Raw genomic sequence first — 19716 nt, forward strand, 5'->3', positions numbered from 1 at the left:
AAAACGTATTGGACCGAACTCCACGGGGTGGTAGGTGGGTTTCATGAGGACTACATCCTGCTGTCCTGGGATAACACCTATTACAAGGTAAGCAATTTTGCACATCCAAAATTCCTTCCCAAGGTAGTTATAGAATTCCATTTGAATCAGTCCATAGTTTTGCCCATCTTCTTCCCAAGGCCTCATTCTCACCAAGGTGAGAGGGCTTTGCACACCTTGAACTGTAAACGTGCACTAGCATACTATTTAGACCGCACTGCAGTCCACAGGAAATCCACTCAACTCTTTATTTCTTTTGATCCAAACAAACCGGGTAATCCAGTGGGCAAACAAACTCTCTCCAACTGGCTAGCAGATTGTATAGAGTTCTGCTATGAAAGAGACCTTCCTGAATTTCTCTTTCCATAGAAATTTGTTGAGATTTCGGAGGTCTAGGATGGGACATAGGCCTCCTGTTTTCTTTGGAATGAGGAAATAATGGGAGTAGAATCCTCTGCCCGGCTGAGGCTGGGGTACAGGTTCCACAGCTCTGGATCTCAGAAGGGTGCTGTATTCCTGTATACCAGTGTTAGACAAAGAATGCAGAGGACTCTGACTATGTGCTGGAATGCAGCCAGCCAACACCCCAGACCCATTAGCTGATTGGTCTAATAAATTCTCAAATCAGATGTTCTATACTTATCTAAAAACAACATTCTGAATATGCTCTGATTGGTCAGTATGTAGAATATATAAAGTCATGAATATTGCTGGATGAGTGAGTAGCCAGCTGTCCACGCGACTGATGTGAACTTGTGTTACTCCGGGGAACAAAATTGTTTGTTCCTCCCCCTCCCTTTTTGTCTTTGTCTCTGTCTTTCTTTAATTAAAAGTCACAGGTTACTTAACTGCTGTAGTGTTTCTTTAGAATCAACAGCTGGATAATTCTGCTTGCAGAAGAGTGATGTGATCTTTGTTTATCCAAAGAGACTTTGGTGGAGAGTCTTTTGGAATTGATAGGAAATTGAGTTGGTAACCTCATGATATAATGGAGAGTACCCATTGATCTGTTGTTATCCTTGACCAATGGTTGTAATAGAGGGAGACTCGATCTCCTACTGGTATGGTTGGGTTGGAGTTGTTGAGTTGGCTGCTGTTCTCTGGCATTGTCTCAAAAATCTGCAGCTGGGCCTGTTTGCGGTGGCGGTTGAGGCCTAGCAGTTCTAGGTTGTCTGGGCTGAGATCTTTGTTGTGGTCGGGAAGATCTGCCCCAAGGTGCTGGTGGATAGTGTGGGGAATTATGAGCTTGCCAGCAGGCCATGTCAGGGTTTAACACTAACTTCCCTTCTCCCTGACCTTTGCATTAAATGAAGCAACACTTGTGCTTAAGCCTCTCTGCCTAGGAGAGGATACCTGACTGTAATGTATTTCTCTAGCTTATAATTAACCCTGATTGCCTGAAAGAAGAGCTAGTTGCCCCTAGTCAGATGCAGGACAAAGACAGGAGGTATAGTATTCAGCAGCCAATGAAATGATCCGCACACACCCCCTGAGCCAAGCCAATAGTGTAGTGACACGTCTGTATGCTATGGGGAGAGGAGCCATTGAGGTGATGACACATTGTATGCTTTTGAATGTATGTACAATAAAAAGGGGACCCACGGGAGTGGTCCGCCCCCTTTTCCTGCCTGCCATGAATCCTGCCTGATGTGTCTTCATTGCCTCGATGTCTTCATTGCCTCGATAGATAGTACCTCCTTGGCCTGTAGTTCGGCTTCCTTGTATCTTTTCGTGACTGACGGCGTGACACTGTGGAAGTGTCTTGTGGGACAGCAGATAGTTGATGCAGTGTCTCTGTATGTTCTTTAAGTTGGGCTACTGCGTCCTGAACCTTTGATCCAAAATGTTTGTCGCCCACACAAGGTAAGTCTACCAACTTGTCTTGGACCTCAGGCCTAAAGTCAGAGGCTTTAAGCCAGGCCCAATGGCATGCACTGATCCCAGAAGCTGCCACTCTGGAAGAAGTTTCAAAACTGTCATATGCAGCACGAACCTCATGTTTTCCAGCTTCTAATCCTTTATGGATAATTGCATTAGCTGCATCCTGATACTGCTGAGGTAGGGAATCAGCGAGCTGTTGCATTTGTTTCTAGAGATTTCTCTGGTATTGCGTCATGTAAAGTTGGTAAGACGCTATCCTGGAATTAAGCATTGCTCCTTGGAAGACTTTCCTTCCTTGAGTATCCAAGAATCTGTGTTCTTTCTCTGGTGGGGAAGAAGAATGAAGTTGTACTCTTTTAGATTTTTTCTCAGCCGACTCGACCACTACTGATTGGTGTGGTAGTTGTGCTCTTTGATAACCAGGGATGTGCTGTATTAGATATGTGGTGTCCATTCTTCTATTGACTGGCGGGACTGATCATGGATGTTCCCACTATCTATATTGTAACTCTACCAGGACCTCATGAATAGGGATGGCTAGGACTTCCTTAGGGAGATCTACAAATTGAAGAACCTCTAAGGTTTGCTGTCTCGTATTCTCTTCAGACACTAATTTAAAAGGAATAGTGTTTGCCATGTCTTTTATAAAAGTGGTGAAGGACTTCTTTCTTCCTTCAGGAGGAGATGGTTCAGACATAAAACTTTCTGACGAGGAATCAGTGTTTCTATCCTCCCAGGAGTCATATGTTGTATGCTTGGAAGGTGAAGCAGGAGAAGGCCTCAGTGGCATCAATGGTATAACTGGTCTGGACAGTCCTGAAGGTCCTGGTTGAGGTTCGTATAGTGGGGATGTACCAGAAGTTATCTCCCATACCTGCTGGTTTAGAGAGACAGGTTGTAAAGGTATAGCACCGATGAGGGCATCAGGTTTTTCCACTAGAAGTTGAAAAATCGATACATCTGGTTGTATTGGAGTCCCTGGTAGTGGTACAGGTACCGGCATCGGGAACAGCATTGGGAATGGTGATGGTATTGGTGGTAGCATCGGTGCTGGTCCCGGCATCAGGCATAGCACCGGCATCGACAATGGTGTCTGCTTCGGTGAGGGCACTGGCATCGGAGGAGTCATCGGTGTCGATGGATGTAAGTCCTGAAGCACTTCTCGAACTGCCTGGCAGATGAATCCGCTCAGTTCCTCCGCTATAGCTGGTGTAGTCAGAGCAGCTATAGGTGGTGGCAGTGAAAGAATCATCGGCTCTACTACAGGGCCCTGTGGTGGCTCGATGTCTGGCACCTCTAGATGTGGGGAACGCCTTGGGGTAGCAGGCCTCGGTGACTCTTGTAGATGAGGTCTTTTGGCCACTGGTTGTTCCGGTGATAACAGGGCCTCCGGAATCAAAGTGTGTCGATGCCGATGTCGATGTTTTAAACGATGTTCAGTGGCTTTTTCAAGCCCGGTCGTTGATTTTTACGATGCCGCAGACGGGGTCGGTGACAACCGGTCTCCCGAGCTCTTGTTTTCGGATAACTAAGCGTTTCGACGCTCCGGCCGGAGACAAATGAGTTGACGTAGACGTGGAAGGCATTAGCTGGATGTGGAAAAGGTGTTCCATCTTTTCCTGATGTACCTTTCTTCCTTTGGCGGTCATTTCTGCGCATTTTGGACACGAAAAAACATCATGGGATTGCCCTAAACATAAGACACACTTAAGGTGTGGATCAGTAATCAACATAGTTCGATTACATTTAGGGCATTTTTTAAATCCTGTGGCCATAATAACCAGGACAGCCGTCGATGGCTTTCTGACCAAAAAAATTTGTAAACTCGAACCGAGTCGGAAGAAAGAATTTAACTCACTGGCCGGTGGTCGAAGAGAGACCCTGATGTGGGGAATGAGAAGTGAGGGATTTTAATTTGTTTTCTACACAAGATTGTGTGAAGAAGTTCACACACGGCTCCTTCTCCGTGATGCTAACTGCAGCGCGGAAAAACGAAGACTGAAGGGAGACCCCTGTGGCTCAAGGGCTCATGGCATGCTGGGCATGCTCAGTGGGCTCAGTGTGCCAGTCAAAAGTTTCTAGAAACTTTGACAAAAAGTTTTCCATGATAGGGCTCTGTCAGTGACGTCACCCATATGGGAGGACTAGCATCCTGCTTGTCCTGGGATAATGCTGTTCCCATGAGGTATCGATAAAGGCATAAAAGAATACAAAGGCATAGAGAAAGACAAACTCACAAGCTGCTGGGTAGTATCAATTGTTTTACATTAATAAACTCCAACCAGGCTGTGCTGGGCATTAAGCCTGTATGCCATGTGGTCAATGGAAAAAAAGCTTTAAAAACAAGAAAAAACTGAAATAAATAAAAACTAACTAAAGCTAGATGAGGGAAAAAAACCTAAACTCTGCAAGGCCCTGTTAGAAAAACAGCTTTGACAGCTCTAGATAGTTTCACTGCAGTAAGTGTGAGAGCAAAAAACTGTTATTTGGAAAAAATAAGACTAACGGGCCCTGCTGGGAGGTGGCTGGGGCTGTGCATGCTCAGAACAGCATGCTCAAAATTTCTAAAATCTTTGAGATCAAAGTTCTATGCTGGGTTCTCTCTGATGACTTCACCTGGTGGTATCATCAGACAGAACCCGGGTGACGTCATCAGATGCAACATCTGAGAACAAGAAGGTAGAGAGGACTGCCACCTTCTTGTCCTTGGAGAATGAGTAATTTTACTCTATGACTGACTAACTGTACAAATATAAGAAATTGGCAGTAGAGGGTGGGGAAGGAGCTGAGTTGGAGTTAGGGGTGGACCTTGGTTGATTTTCTTGGCCCCCCCTCTACAAAAGAGGTGTTCCACTGCCCCTGATAAATACAATGCAATAAGGAAAGAGCTGTTGCAATACTATCTCCCACTCAGGATCAGAAAAAACTAAAACACATTCTATACATCACTGAATTCCGACAGCATCGCTGAATACTGTTTTTCTTGGCTGTGTCCAATATTAATTCTCCTATGCATTGTGAGAGAACACAGCAGCGCAATAGATGTTGTATTTTTTTCCCTTTAGTATCAAAGAAATGGAAATAGCTTCGTAAATGAAGAATGGTCAATGCCACATTAATGAAAAGTGAACAGCAGACTGATAAATGTGTAGTACATGTGTACATTTTTTCCTTCCATTGTTAGCTTGGTGCCATGCGATATGTAATTTAAAGCTTCAACTTATATGGATGTCAGTCATATGCCCTTCACAGTACTATGGGTTCATCTTACTCATCACTAGGATGAGTATTGCTACTGTAAGTACCAGTTCTTCTGCAAAAAGCAAAACCTGTCTGCATCCCTTCTGCAGAAAAATTCTGCTTGCACCTTGGTTAATTACTAATATCATTTAAATATTTAGTCACCCAATGACCTGTTTTTATTTTATAACAGACAAATTACATAAAGAAATTCATGCAAAAATTTCAGGAACCAGGCAATTTTACCTGAATGCAAATCACCTCTGAACACATTTGAATATATTTTATGTAAAATGCAGTATAAACATCTACATAAACAGATCTGAGACCATTACACTTCTATCCATACATGAATTAATACCTCAGTTGAGTAAAGGAGGAACAAGGAACACATCCACAGTTAAAACTGATAGTTATTTCCTTGAAAAACATCAATATTTAGTAACTTCAAGTAATAGGCTGCATATGAATAACAATTAAGTATATAGTAATTTCAGTAAAGCCTCCTCATGTGAAAGAAGCTGATTACTTCTTGTGAGACCCTGGTGCAAGTAAAGAATTAAGCCCTGTTAGATGATCTTGCCAAGGGCTACACAAAAAAAGCCATATTTTAGTACCAGAGCATCACTGATATTGGTGATTCTAGTGTAAACTCAATAAACAGTCCACGTCACTTGTTTTATCTTGTTTGGTCCAACTAACAGCTCCAAGCTTTCTCGCGAATGATCTGTAAAATCAAACAAAAAAATGAAAAAGTTATTAAAAAAGATATTTAATCATTCTTACTGGTGACAAAAACAATAGTGCATCCTCATGCTCCCCAGTTGTTTGATAGTTCTAATAATCTCAAATGTAAAGTGAAAGTTTCACTCAGTGGGTTAAATTAGTATTAAGAAAGTAAAAAATGGATTGACCAAAAAAATAAGAAAACAACATTTCAGGAGAAAAAGAATCCCCATCTTCACTATCAAAATCATTTTTACTTCTGTAATTGTTGTTCAGTCAAATGACTATCCTTAGCACATAAGGTTTTGAATTATTTTTCCCAGCAGCTTCCTCCTGCCCCTTTGGGTTGCAGATGCTGGAGTGAATTTTCAAAGGGGATTCACGTGTAAAAACAACACATATGCATGTATACGTGTATATGCAATTTTATAAATTTCGAGAGTACACAAATACTTGCAGTATGGCGCGTACATTTTACAGGGGGAGGAAGGGGCGGTCTGGAGCAGGAATCAGAACTATACACAGAAGGAGAAATTACTACTACAGATAAATTGTTTTCCTTAGTGTAGACCAGTGATGGCTAACCTATGACACGCGTGTCAGAGGTGACACGCCGAGTCGATTTGGCTGACACGCACAGCGTTTCAAGGACTATCAGGAATTTTTTTTTTTTTTTTTTTATCGGCTGTGCCGAGCCTTTTCTTTTTCAGCTGCGCCGACCCTTTAAAATGTGTTTTTTAGTTTCCCCCTACCCTCCACTAATGCCCCCGGGCGCAGGGAGGCTCATGCGTCGCAGCGATGAGGCTCAAGACAAAGATCGCGTTCAAACGCGCTGATGCTCCTCCTTCCTGTCTGTGCGGCCCCGGAAGTAAACGTTGCCGGAGCCGCGTGGGCAGGAAGGAGGAAGAGAATCAGCGCGTGCAGAAGAGGAGGAGCCGCCGCGGGTCGCTGCGAATCCCAAGTCGCAGCGGCCCAAGAAGAGTAAGAGGCCCGGTAGCAGGGCTGCCGCGGCCCGATAAGATCAGGGCCGCTGCAGAGCCCAACCTGCGGCGACCCGCGAAGAGGAGGCCCAGAGGTGAGAGAGAGGCTGAGGGCCCGTAGAGTGCGTGTATGAGGTGAGTTGAGAGAGAGGACCTGAATGTTTGCAGAGACAGCATGTGAGAGCCTCTGTGTGTGTGTGTGTGTGTGAGTGTGAGAGAGAGAGAGAGAGCTTGTGCCAGTGAGAGCCTGTGTGTATGAATGATTGTATGAGAGAGCATGTGCCAGTGAGAGCCTGTGTGTATGAATGATTGTATGAGAGAGAGCATGTGCCAGTGAGAGCCTGTGTGTATGAATGATTGTATGAGAGAGAGCATGTGCCAGTGAGAGCCTGTGTGTATGAATGATTGTATGAGAGAGAGCATGTGCCAGTGAGAGCCTGTGTGTATGAATGATTGTATGAGAGAGAGCATGTGCCAGTGAGAGCCTGTGTGTATGAATGATTGTATGAGAGAGAGCATGTGCCAGTGAGAGCCTGTGTGTGTGAGAGAGAAATGCATGTGAGAATGAGAACCTGACTGTGTGTTTGAGGGAAGAAGATGGAGAAAAAAGAAACAGAAAAAAAGACAATATAAAAGGAATTGGCAAAAAAATAAGAAAGGGAAGGTGAAAAAAAGCCTGTGACCAACCAATTAGAAAACTAAGATCAGACAGCAAAGGCAAAAAAAAAAAAAAAATTACTTTTTAGTGATTGGCACATGTAATATCTTTGGGAATGTGCAAGAATAGCACTTTCTCTACCGATCGAGATCAGCATGGAGAAAGTGGAAGCCCAAGGGGCCTGCACAGAGGAGGCAGCAGAATGGACTTCAGTGTCAGTAGCAGCAAACGGCACCTCCGCAATAGCCACGCGGCATCAGTGACAGTGGCAGCAGAGGAATGAGAGAGGTTCTGAGGTTGCTGGCAAAAGAAAGCGAGGGGGGGTCTGCCTTTAGTGTGTGAATGTGAATGAATGGGACTCTGCCTGGGGGTCTGTATGTGTGTGAATGCATGGGTGCCTGCCTGGGGGTCTGTGTGTGTGAGAATGAATGTGTGCATGCCTGGGAGATGGGGAGGGAGTGTTGTGAACATGAATGGGAGCCAATAAAAACTCAACTGACAGATGAAGTTTGTAACGCTTGCTTGGACTTGAAGTGTACGAAATACCAACCTTCAATTGAAGATTTAGCCAATGAAATTCAGCAACAAAAAAGTCACTAAGCAGGTAAGGTAAAGAATTATTTGTTTTTGCTTTATTAATAAATACAGTACATATTAAAATTATAACTTTGTTATTGATTAGAGCTACAAATATCACAAAATTATGGATTTTTCTAGAAGTGACACACCACCCGAGTTATGCTCGGTTTTTTTATGAATTTTGACACACTGAGCTCAAAAGGTTGGCCATCACTGGTGTAGACAAATGGACTCAGAACCAGTGTGTTATGCACCCCTGCCAGCAGATGGAGATAGAGCAAGCTGGTGTCACACTATATATACTCCTGCAGTGACACCAGCCTGCCAATATTCTCTTCAATAGCAAATATGGACAGACTAGCAAAAAACTTAATTAAAACCAGTCAACCACTACTGTACTCAACCAACAAGAAATACTGAACTCAAGCAAGGAACGTATGTACCCCAATCTAGGGACTGGATGAACACTTACCAGTGTGAGAAATGACTCCAGGTGTTGCTATTTCAATAATATGGCAGGAGATTAAAATATAATCTTAATGATTTTATACATGCTGCTAATTATTAAAAAAGCTGCTAAAAATCTGGAAAGCGCCCCCCCCCCCCAGCCCCCTTGTTGCTTTGCTGAGCATAAAAGAATTGTTTTAAATGTAATGCTCCCTTAAGAGTTAATCTTTGTTTTTAGAGATCATTTTTGCTTCTGATATTAAAACAAAAATTGACAGGTAAGAGCTGTGCAAGCAGTAGGGGTGTGCATTCGATCCCTACGTATTGGCAATCCGCAACGGATGTGGCCATATTCGTTGTATTCGTGGGGAAGCGAAACGTATCGCGATTCCCCACGAATACACGAATCTTCGCCAAATTATTTGGTCGCCTAAAGAAACCAATCTAAACAAACCCCCCACCCTCCTGTCCCCCCCAAGACTTACCAAAACTCCCTAGTGGTCCAGTGGGGGGATCTGGGAGCCATCCCCTGCACTCACACCCTCTGAGCTGGTTTCAAAATGGCGCCGATAGGCTTTGACCCACTATGTCACAGGGGTTACCGGTGCCATTGGTCAGTCTCTGTCACATGGCCATCGGCGCCATCTTGTGCTCCCACCATGTGACAGGGGCTGACCAATGGCACCGGCAGCCCCTGTGACATAGTATGGGCAAAGGCGATCGGCACCATTTTGAGTACTGGTACTGAGGGTGTGAGTGCAGGGGATGGCTCCCGGACCCCCCACTGGACCACCAGGGAGTTTTGGTAAGTCTTGGGGGTGTTAGGAGAGGGGGGGGGTTGTAGTTAATTTAATTTTAGCGGGGGAACGAATCGAAATGGACGTATTAACGAATCGGGGCGCCATACGGCCGAATGCAACGTATCCGCCCCCTGACGAATCCGAATCCCGAATGCAACGTATGGCATCCCTCTGCACATCCCTGGCAAGCAGGTTGTGAAACCATAAGTTTGGTATCCGTTGGAAAGTAGACTAATGGAGCAGAACCAAATTCCTTTGAACCTCTGCACAGCACTTGTAATAGCTGTTAGTTGAACCTTACTTGTTCTTGCTGAATATTAAGAAATAAAGAGCAGAATGCTGAGAGCAGCCCACTTTATTAATCCCCCTTAAGCTGTAAGCAGGGTGGATTAAAAGTCAAATCACCAAGTTAAGAAATTTTCCTGTGTTCTTGCTGAACACAGAAAAATTAAAAGGGCTAAGACTCCCACCCACATCCCCCCTTACACAAGCTTTTTAGCCAATAGCAAACTAGGACGAGCCTGCCACAGGTGGCAAGACAGAAGAAAGAAAGGAAAATGACGTAGAAACGCTAACTGCAGAGAGCAGATAACAGGATATATAACTGTTAACATAATCAATGCAATCTGTGCCTACTTCTGTATGACACCCGTTCTTGCAAGTTCGTACAATAAATTATTATTTCACCAAACTTTTGTGTTCACTATATAATTTTCTAAGAAGGTGCAATACCGTTTCTAACAGCTTGGGGGCTCGCCCGGGATTTGAGCCATCCAGTTAATGAAGCATTTCCCACGGTTAGAGATGATGCTATCACTGTTGCAAAGAAACTGTTAACAGAAGTCATTCCGAGATTTGGTATCCCAGAGACACTTGAAAGTGACAGAGGTACTCACTTCACTGGACAGGTAATGCAAGATGTGGGGAAAGCTCGGGATAAATCTCAAATTGCATTGTGCATATAGACCACAGGCCTCAGGCTTCATAGAGCACCTGAACCAGACATTGAAGAGTAAATTAGCCATGTTTACCCATGAGACTTCTCTGAAATGGCCTGATGCTCTCCCCTTAGCTCTTATGAGTACGAGAAACATGTCATATCGTAAGCATAGGCCTTCTCATGGGAAGGCCCATGCTGGTACCATCCAGACCAAAACTGCCTGTGGACATAAACTTTGCCCAAGATGAATTGATCCTACATTTTGTCTCTCAAATGCACGAACAGGTGGAAAGAATCCATCAAAGTCTCTCCAGCCTTCAAGGACCCCCCAATCAAGTTCTGCCAGACATTCAGCCTGGATATTTTGTCTATTACAAGGTATTTCAGCGAAAGAACCGTTTGCGGCCTAGGTGGAAGGGCCTTTATCAAGTACTGTTGGTAAGTCATTCAGCTTTAAAATTACAAGGACTTGATCACTGGGTGCATGCCAGCCATTGCAAAAAGACTTACGAATCAGAGCCAGCGATTCTCATTGATGGAAGTGAGGCACTCCCGGAATCCCCAGAAGCAGAAGAATCCGGTGCGTCTTCTAGTCCTCACTAGTTCCCTGACATAGCTAGGTATCCCCTGGAGTCAGGATGTGGTGAATAGTACTGCTTTGCCTGGTTCTGATACCCCTGATATTTCCACCTTTGGGAATCATGATAATCATTATATTCAACTGACTATTAGTCTTAATCTCACACATTGCTAGATTTGTACCCGTCTCCCTAAGATGTCTCAGCATACTTTTATTGCCCTTCCTATTACTCTTTCCTTCCCTAATTCATGGGGATCTTTCTATAAGATACATGATGGACTGCAACACCTAAATCTTGTTTCCCTTGAACCAATCATTCTGGCTGAAATTTCAGAGACTACTGAGTGGTGCTTCAAGCCCCTAAAGGCCACTCAGATTCCTTCTACTTGGATAAATTCCTCTCATGATTATCCATTCTGCCTTTACACCGTCTATGGTTACCCAAATGGAAGCTATATACTCCCTGATGGATGGACAAAGACTACCACCTGCATGATGTGGTTTCCCCAATGGCCAATTAATGAACACCATTATAACTTTGCAGCCCATACTCCAATTGACATTTATCAGAATTCTACTTTTGATAACTTCCACCTGCCCAGAAAGAACTATCCCAATTATCTGTTTATGCCTAATATCTCTGTGACCTTCCAGAATTGTACTATACCAGTTAATCTATCTCTTCAACCTCTGTCATCTTTTCTAGGTCTCTGGGCCTGAATGAGTCACTTATTAATCCCTTTCAATCCAAGGGAGAAATGACGAGTCAGATACGGAGTAAAGGCAATGTACCCCAGGGTCAGAGAGGGTTGGACAACTCAATGGCAGTACCCAGGTGTCTTTTATGTCACTGGAAATATGGCCTATAAAAGACTATATGCAAATATGTACTCCCGCTTCACCATGGGTTATATCCTACCCAAATTTACTATTTTTCCAGTTGAGAATCATCAAAGTTACTTTAACCATCCTGATATTCATCCACATAGGAAAGTTAAGAGGGATTCTCCCCGGAAGGAATTGACTAAACTTGTAGACTTTCCTTTGAAGCAGCATGGGTTTATGTGGTTTATGCATAGAATTTTCCCCTCGGTTGGAATAAATGAACTGGAACAATTTGTACTAAATTGTAGAAAAGATTGCCAATGAAACCACCTTTTCCATTGAGACTTTGCAGAGATTACTTCATTATCAGGTGTTGTGTTACAGAACCGAATGGCCCTTGATATCCTACTTGCCAAGGAAGGAGGAGTATTCCAGGTCATCAATACTTCCTGCTGTACCTACGTAGACCCAAGTGGAGAAATCCAATGCAGATTTGTACAAAGCAGGCCCATGAACTAAGCCAAGGTGGAGGGGAAGAGGCGTGGGAATGGGATTTCCTTGGGATTGGCTCATTATTTGGAGGATTAGGAAAGCAAATTGTTTATGTTTTCATTATTGCAGCTGTTGTTATTGTGTTCTTTTTGTCTTTTTGTCTCCTGTTCCAATGCTTTTTGTCTCATTGCAGGAAAAGTACCCACATGACTATTGCCAACCTCATGTCTCTGATCACCCTTCCTTTGACCCCACCTTGTACCTGCCTTGACAGCGAGAAACCCCTCACCAAGACGGACTCAGAGACCACCCTTGTTCCTGATATTGATATGCCTGAATCCCCTGAAATCCAGTGGTTGCAAATGGCACCATCCACAGACATTTAGGGCCTTGGTCAATCTGAATGCATCAAAAGGAAGGAGTTGTTGGATCTAGAGGGAATCTATGGTTAAGATCCCAATTGAACTGATGCATTGAGACTGACCAGGCCAAAACTGCGTAGCAAAAGTTCCTCATTTAGCTATATAATTAAATAATGCAGAACTGCTTTAAGGCTGGACATGTGACAAGAAGGCTATGCAGTAAGCACATAGGCTTAAAGGAATAACTAGTTAAACAAGTTGTTTACTGCAAAGAAAACAGTTCGGATGTCATAAGTTTCGCTGCACCTGTGATTAATGAATATAAATAACCAAAATACTGCAATTCTGCGTTTTGCTAACAAATGAATAGGGAATAATAAATAAGAAAGTATAGGAACTGACATTTTATAGGTCCATTCTCAATCCCTCACCTTATAGGTTAAATCTCAATTCTTTATCTTATTTGTAAAAAGCAGAAGTTAAAAGACATATTTAATCTTGCAATGTATCTGCATAGCCAGGCATTGCTCTATGGATTTTCTGTGTACACATCCTAATAACAGGGGAAGTGCTTGACTGCAATCTGACTGATTTATTTTCTTAACAGTCAGAGAAAAACCAGGGGTTTCTACAACAGCCTGGCTTGTTCTGTTTTGCCAGTAGGAGGTGTATTGGTGTTTTAAGGCCTGGTGTAATATTTTCATTGTTGCCTTTTCACAGATAAAGTTGCTACTGTTTGAGTGCTTGTAGTTAGGATTGTTTTGGTATCGGAGGTTTACTATATTGTAATAGTAATTACATTTATTCATGGCATCCTGAGGTACCATTATAAATTCCACTGGAGTTCCAAGTGTCTTTTTTTTGCAGTTTTCTGGTTGGCACCACAGCAGTGCATGTAAATATAATATATATGTTGAAAGTGATATTTTGCCTTAGAAGACTGTACTTGTGAATGTTTTTTTTCATGTAAAATTTGTTACAAGTGCATAATTAACTTTTGTGACTATAGAGGGTGTGGGAGTGTAGGGGGTGGTGTGTGTGCAAGGCTGTAAGGTTTCTCTAGGGTATGTAATACCCTTCTTTTGACCATGGGTTCTGTGAAGGAGTGGATAGGTGTCAGTTTTTAAAAATATAGATTGCTGGAGAGAGCTGGGCTGTATTTGACGGGCCTGGGACAGAGGCTGAATGAATCGGGGGGAAGGGGGGGGGGGGGAAGTAGCACAGTAATTGTCCGCACAGGGCAGCAACAAAGCTAGCACCGGTCCTGGAGCAAAACAAGGAACACACAGCCAAGGAAGGCTACTGGGAGGCCTAAATAGATCAAGAGCAAGGCAAAGAATATACAAGCAAAGACTTAAAGCAAGGCAAATGATCAAGTGGCTGCAGCAAGGAGCAGGAGTGACTTGATGATGAGACCCTGAGCTGTGAGTGAAGAGCAGCTTTATAGGGCTAGCCTTGCTGCATCATGCAGCCTTCAAGGCAGAGACTACAGCAAGTCTGAGTGTGGCCTAGTGAGGGCTCCTGCTGGCAGAAGGGCCACCTACCAGCCAATATTATTATACAAAAGGATTGTGAGAAATTGCAAGAGGGCCTCGCAAGATTGGGAATGCAAATGGCATATGACATTTAGTGTGGACAAGTGCATAGTGATGCACATAGGGAAGAGCAAACTAAAAAATAGATACACAATGCAAGTTTCTCCATAAGGAGTCACCACTCAGGAAAAGGATCTAGGTGTCACATAGATAATATATTGAAATCTTCTGCCAGTGTGTGGCAAAAGCCAAAAAAGCAAATGGAATGCTAGGAATTATTAGGAAAGGAATGGAGAATAAAAAAGAGAAAATCATATTGCCTCTGAATCACTCCATGGTGTGACTACATCTTGAGTATTGTGTATATTTCTGGCCACCATACTCAAAAAAGATATAGCAGAATTAGAAAAGGTACAGAGAAGGGCAACCAAAATGATAAAATAGATGGAACAATTCCTCTATGAGGAAAGCTAAAGAGATTAAGATTCTTCAGCTTGGAGAAGAGACAGCTGAGGGGAGAATTAATATAGGTCTATAAAATAATAAGTGGAATGGTGAACACAAATTGGTTGTTTATTCTTTCAATAAGAACAAAGAATAGGGGACATGTAATGACATTTCTAAGTAGTACATTTAAAACAAATAGAAATTGTTTTTTAGTCAACACATAATTAAGCTCTGGAATTTGTACCAGAGGACATGGTGAAAGATATTAGTATAGATGGGTTTAGAAAAGGTTTGGATAAGTTCCTGGAGGAAAAATCCATAAACCGTTATTAAGGTGGACTGGAAGAAATCCACTGCTTATCCTGGGATATCAGCATGGAATCTATTTAAGTTTTGGGATCTTACCATAAAATACCCTCTTGAGTTTCTAAAGGCCATCAACATCTGGACAGCAGACACTTCCATCTCTAATACACATAGCTCCATGGTGAGACTGCACCTTGAATACTGTGTACAATTCTGGTCGCCGCATCTCAAAAAAGATATAGTTACGATGGAGAAGGTACAGAGAAGGGCAACCAAAATGATAAAGGGGATAGAACAGCTCCCCTATGAGGAAAGGCTGAAGAGATTAGAGCTGTTCAGCTTGGAGAAGAGACGGCTGAGGGGGGATATGATAGAGGTCTTTAAGATCATGAGAGGTCTTGAACGAGTAGATGTGAATCAGTTATTTACACTTTCAAATAACAGAAGGACTCGGGGCATTCCATGAAGTTAGCAAGTAGCACACTTAAGACTAATCGGAAAAAATTCTTTTTCACTCAACGCGCAATAAAGCTCTGGAATCTGTTGCCAGAGGATGTGGTTAGTGCAGTTACTGTAGCTGGGTTCAAAAAAGGTTTGGATAAGTTCTTGGAGGAGAAGTCCATTAACAGCTATTAATCAAGTTTACTTAGGGAATAGCCACTGCTATTAATTGTACTAGTAGCATGGGATCTTCTTAGTGTTTGGGTAATTGCCAGGTTCTTGTGGCCTGGTTTGGCCTCTGATGGAAACAGGATGCTGGGCTTGATGGACCCTTGGTCTGACCCAGCATGGCAATTTCTTATGTTCTTAAAAGGTTAAATTGCAGATGTTATGGAGGCCAAAAGAGGCGGAATGAATGGCACTTCCGTACCTACAGGGTTATTACCGGATGCCTGGCCTTGTGGGCACCTTGGTGTGGCACCATAGGGATCAGGCGACACCGAGGTATACTATAGAAGATCAACTAACTGGAGGACTATGCCTACCAATGTTATTGCTGCAGCCTGAATTGCTTCATGGAGTGCGAAGAGCTGGACGTGTGAGTCCCCATATTTTGCATTTAGTAAAGGTGTGAAAGATCATGTGTAAAAGTCTAGGTCTTAATATTTTTATTTATTTATTTATTTGAAGCTTTTATATACCGACAACCGTTTGCACATCGTATCGGTTTACAAATAACTTAAAACAATGATAGTGTAACTATCATTTAGGCATGGCCTTTACAGAGAACAATTAACAATTTTTACATAAGAACAAGGAAGTTAAATATTGGAATATATATAAATAAATAACGAAGGTACAGAATAAAGAGCAACTGCAACATCAGTCGCCCATTACAGAAACGTTTTGCTGATAGACATTTGCAAAGCGGCCACTTGGTCTTCTTTACACACTTTCACTGTGCACTACTGCTTACAACAGCAGAGCGCTTCTGATGCAGCCATGGGCTCGGCAATCCTGTCAACCATGACACAAAGATAAGACTTTCTACTGTTTAAAAATTTAAGGGTGGCATCCTAACCTACAAACAAACATCTAGACACCACCCGGGAGCTTGGGTCCCAGTGATAGCAGGCTAATTAATTAATTGATTAATTAATAAATATACAGCCCTTGTTGAAAATTATGCCTATATGGCGTAAGATGAGGTTGGCAACTACTATGTTGCAGAGAGGTGACTGATTGGTGGAAATTAAGATTTAAGTTTTTGGGAAGGTTACGGGAGGAGGATTTTTAAAAAGGGCTCAAGAGGTGATCCGGGAAACTGTAGACCGGTGAGCTTGACTTTAGTGCCGGGAATAATTGTGGAAACTATTATAAAGAATAAAATCATAGAACATATAGATCAACATGGTTTAATGGGACGCAGGCAGCATGGATTTACCCAGTGGAAGTCTTGCCTCTCAAATCTGCTACATTTTTTTTAATAAACATGTGGATAAAGATTGAATAAAAGTGAAAAGATAGCTGTGGTGTATTTGGATTTTCAGAAGGTGTTTGACAATATCCCTCATGAGAGGCTTCTAAGAAAATTAAAAAGTCATGGGATTGTAATAAATCTGCTGTTAGACTGCGGAGTAGCAATCTGTTCTTATTGGCTCCTAAAGAAGGAGGTGTCAGCAATCTGATATAGTTGTGGTTGGATCCCTGGGTCGGTGGCAGATGACCACGCCCCCGGGAGGATCTCCCGAGAGGGACCACAAGCTAGGCTTGAGTATGGAGACAGACACACATTAGTTCTTTTATTAAACAGGTTTTTGAAACCAACAGAGGTGGCAGTAGTGAGCTGATATGCCCAGCAGGGCTATAGTCCCTCAGGTACTGGAACAGCGATCCAGGATGGCTGAGCTGTTGAGAACCTGTAGAACGTGAGTAGGCAGAGTTCATGAACAGAACTAGATGACAAAACTCACATAAGGTCTTAAGGAAGCTCAGATGCTGGAAAGGTTTAGGCCCTCGAGGAGCGAGTACCTGGTTCCAGGGAAAGCTTACAAATGTCTGTATCTGCGATAGCTTCCAGGCAGTAGAGAATCTTCAGAGTGTCCAGGAACATGGGCCCTCTGAAATAGAGAAAAGAGAGCGAGGCCCCCGAGGAGCGGGTACCCCTGGTAAGTCCGAGGAGGCAGAGTAGCTTGGACGAATCCGAAGAGAGTCCGAATTCATGTCCGATTCGTAGTCCATTTCGTAGTCCTTGCTAACGCAATCTGTTAGCAAAAGTATGAGACCTTTTATACTGGAAGCGGATGACGTCATCTCAGGGGACGCCCCTGAGGTTCGCGCCCTTGCTGGTACATACATCGGAGCGCGCATGCGCATCCTACATCATCAGGAACATGGCAGATCCGCAGCATCGAGCTGGTCCGGGTACGCCGGAGAGAGGCGGCATGGAGTCGCCGCGGCAGCAAGCTGTCCATCAGACCTGGAGGGAGTCGCCACAGAGGTAGAGAGGGTGGAGTGAGGGCAAAGAGCAGCCACGAACACAACAGGTTCTCTTTGGGACTTAATAGAAAAGTTTGGCCAAGTTTTGGTTGCCTCCTCACCTAAACTTGATTCATCGATAAACTTCAGCCTGAAGTCACCAATTTGATTTCAAAGTTGCGGAGCAGGACTTAACAATTGTGTCAATTAAGCAAGATATAGAGAAGATACGGATATTCAGTCAAATCTGATTCAAGATCAAAGTGTTCTATCTCGCAGAGTTGAAGCTCTGGTGAGTACTTCAAGGAGGCTTAGTCTTAGATTCCTGAATTTTCCCAAAATTCTGGGGAAATACCTCGTTACCTTTAAAAGATATCTATTGTCTTCATATTTCTCAGGATATTATCCCCCCCTCCCCGTTGTTAAAATCTTCTTCTCATCTTTGAATGCTCCTCATAATGCAGAGGCTGTTGCTGCTTCTTTAGTAGTGAATTTGACTCAACATTTGGAAACCTCTGAGGTTGAAGTGATTGATAAGGCGATGCTATTGGTTTCTTTTTTTTCTGGGTTATGTCTTCTTATTTCAAAAATAAGAATATTTCCTTTCATAGCCAATCTGTTCAAGCATACCCTGATTTGAGTAAAATAACACAAGAAAGAAGAAGAGCTTTTCTTGCCCTTCGGCAGGATGCAATAGCTTTGGGAGCACTGATTTTATTACTTTACCCTTGCAAGTGTTACATGAAATATCAAAATAACTCTTATGCCTTCTCTCTGGATCAGTTCAGGGCATTCATTGATGCAAGAAGAGTAACAACTTCTTCTGCTATGCCCTTTTTGAATCCAACATCTTGAGTAATTATATTATTGGTACCTTTTTTTTCTTTTTTTTTGTTCAGGCATCTGGCATTTCTTGGTAATCTTTTCTTTTAATAGTCCTCATTTCTTATGGCCCCCTTTCCCTTTATTACCTATAACTGAATGGATAAGTTTATCTTGTTTTCTTTCTTTTTTATGTTTTACTATATATACATTATAAGCTCATCACAGGTTTTTTATCATGAGGGTGGAGACAGTGATGGGCCAAGCCTGGGAATGAAAGAAAAGATGGGAGGAGCAGGCACCTGAGCACACTCTGATGACCCAAATTTTGGGAGAAATTCAGTGATTAAGGGAAGAAGTCACTAAAGGAGCTGGGTGACGTGAAGACATCATTATCAGAGTTCAAAGAGCACATGGATAATTTATGCCCCCAAGTGGATGAGCTGGAAAATGACGTGTCTGCGTTTGTCTGTACTAAAAAAAAAGCAGGTGAAAAATCTTGAGGGGAAGGTTACTGACCTAGAGGACTGCTCCCGCAGATCTAACATAAGAATTATTGGGATCCCAGAAAAGCTGGAAGGTCAGAGAGTCAGGGAGTTCCTGGAATGGTTTCTCTGTGAAATATTACAACCAAAGGAAGGAGAATCCGCCTAGATATTGATAGGGGTCATCGCATAGTGGGGCCTAGCAGATGAGGCAACAATTTTCCTTGTGCCATCAATGTTAAACTGCATAGATTTCAAACTAAGGCGTGAAGGGTGTGAGAGCTAGGCTCCCTAACATATCAGGACAGTCATGTGGCCATTTTTCCAGATTACAGCACCACTACTCAGAAGCAGCGAGCAGAATACATGTGGGTAAAGAAAATCCTTTATGAAGATAAAGTTCAGGCTGCTATATCCAGAACTTTGATATGCCGCATGAGGCGATGGCATTCTCGGCAGATGAATTCTGTCCGTGCAAGCTGGTGATCTAGCCTGGAGAAGGACACTGAATGGAGCCTGGCCACAAGAAATTCAAACTTTCTTGAAGGTCAACAAGTACCAGCATTAAACGACATGAATGAGTGGCCTAGCTTGTCTGCCTCTCCTGGATCCCTGACTGCACAGCTAAGTGCAGTGCGTAATTACAACAGGAA

At 43.0% G+C, this 19716-nt stretch overlaps 1 protein-coding gene across 4 annotated transcripts in view; it reads right to left on the minus strand.

Moving 5' to 3' along the window:
• Positions 1 to 5428: 5428 nt before the first annotated feature.
• The window catches only part of AMN1 (antagonist of mitotic exit network 1 homolog), a 325940-nt gene continuing 311652 nt past the window's right edge, over positions 5429 to 19716 (minus strand). For all 4 annotated transcript variants that reach the window (XM_029600018.1, XM_029600014.1, XM_029600015.1 and 1 more), the window contains one exon: positions 5429 to 5887. In XM_029600018.1, the coding sequence (XP_029455878.1) occupies positions 5814 to 5887 (74 nt within the window). In that variant the 3' untranslated portion in view covers positions 5429 to 5813. The remainder of the gene's footprint in view (positions 5888 to 19716) is intronic.

This window comes from Rhinatrema bivittatum, chromosome 4 (genome assembly GCF_901001135.1).
Source record: "Rhinatrema bivittatum chromosome 4, aRhiBiv1.1, whole genome shotgun sequence".
NCBI classification, from domain to species: Eukaryota; Metazoa; Chordata; class Amphibia; order Gymnophiona; family Rhinatrematidae; genus Rhinatrema; species Rhinatrema bivittatum.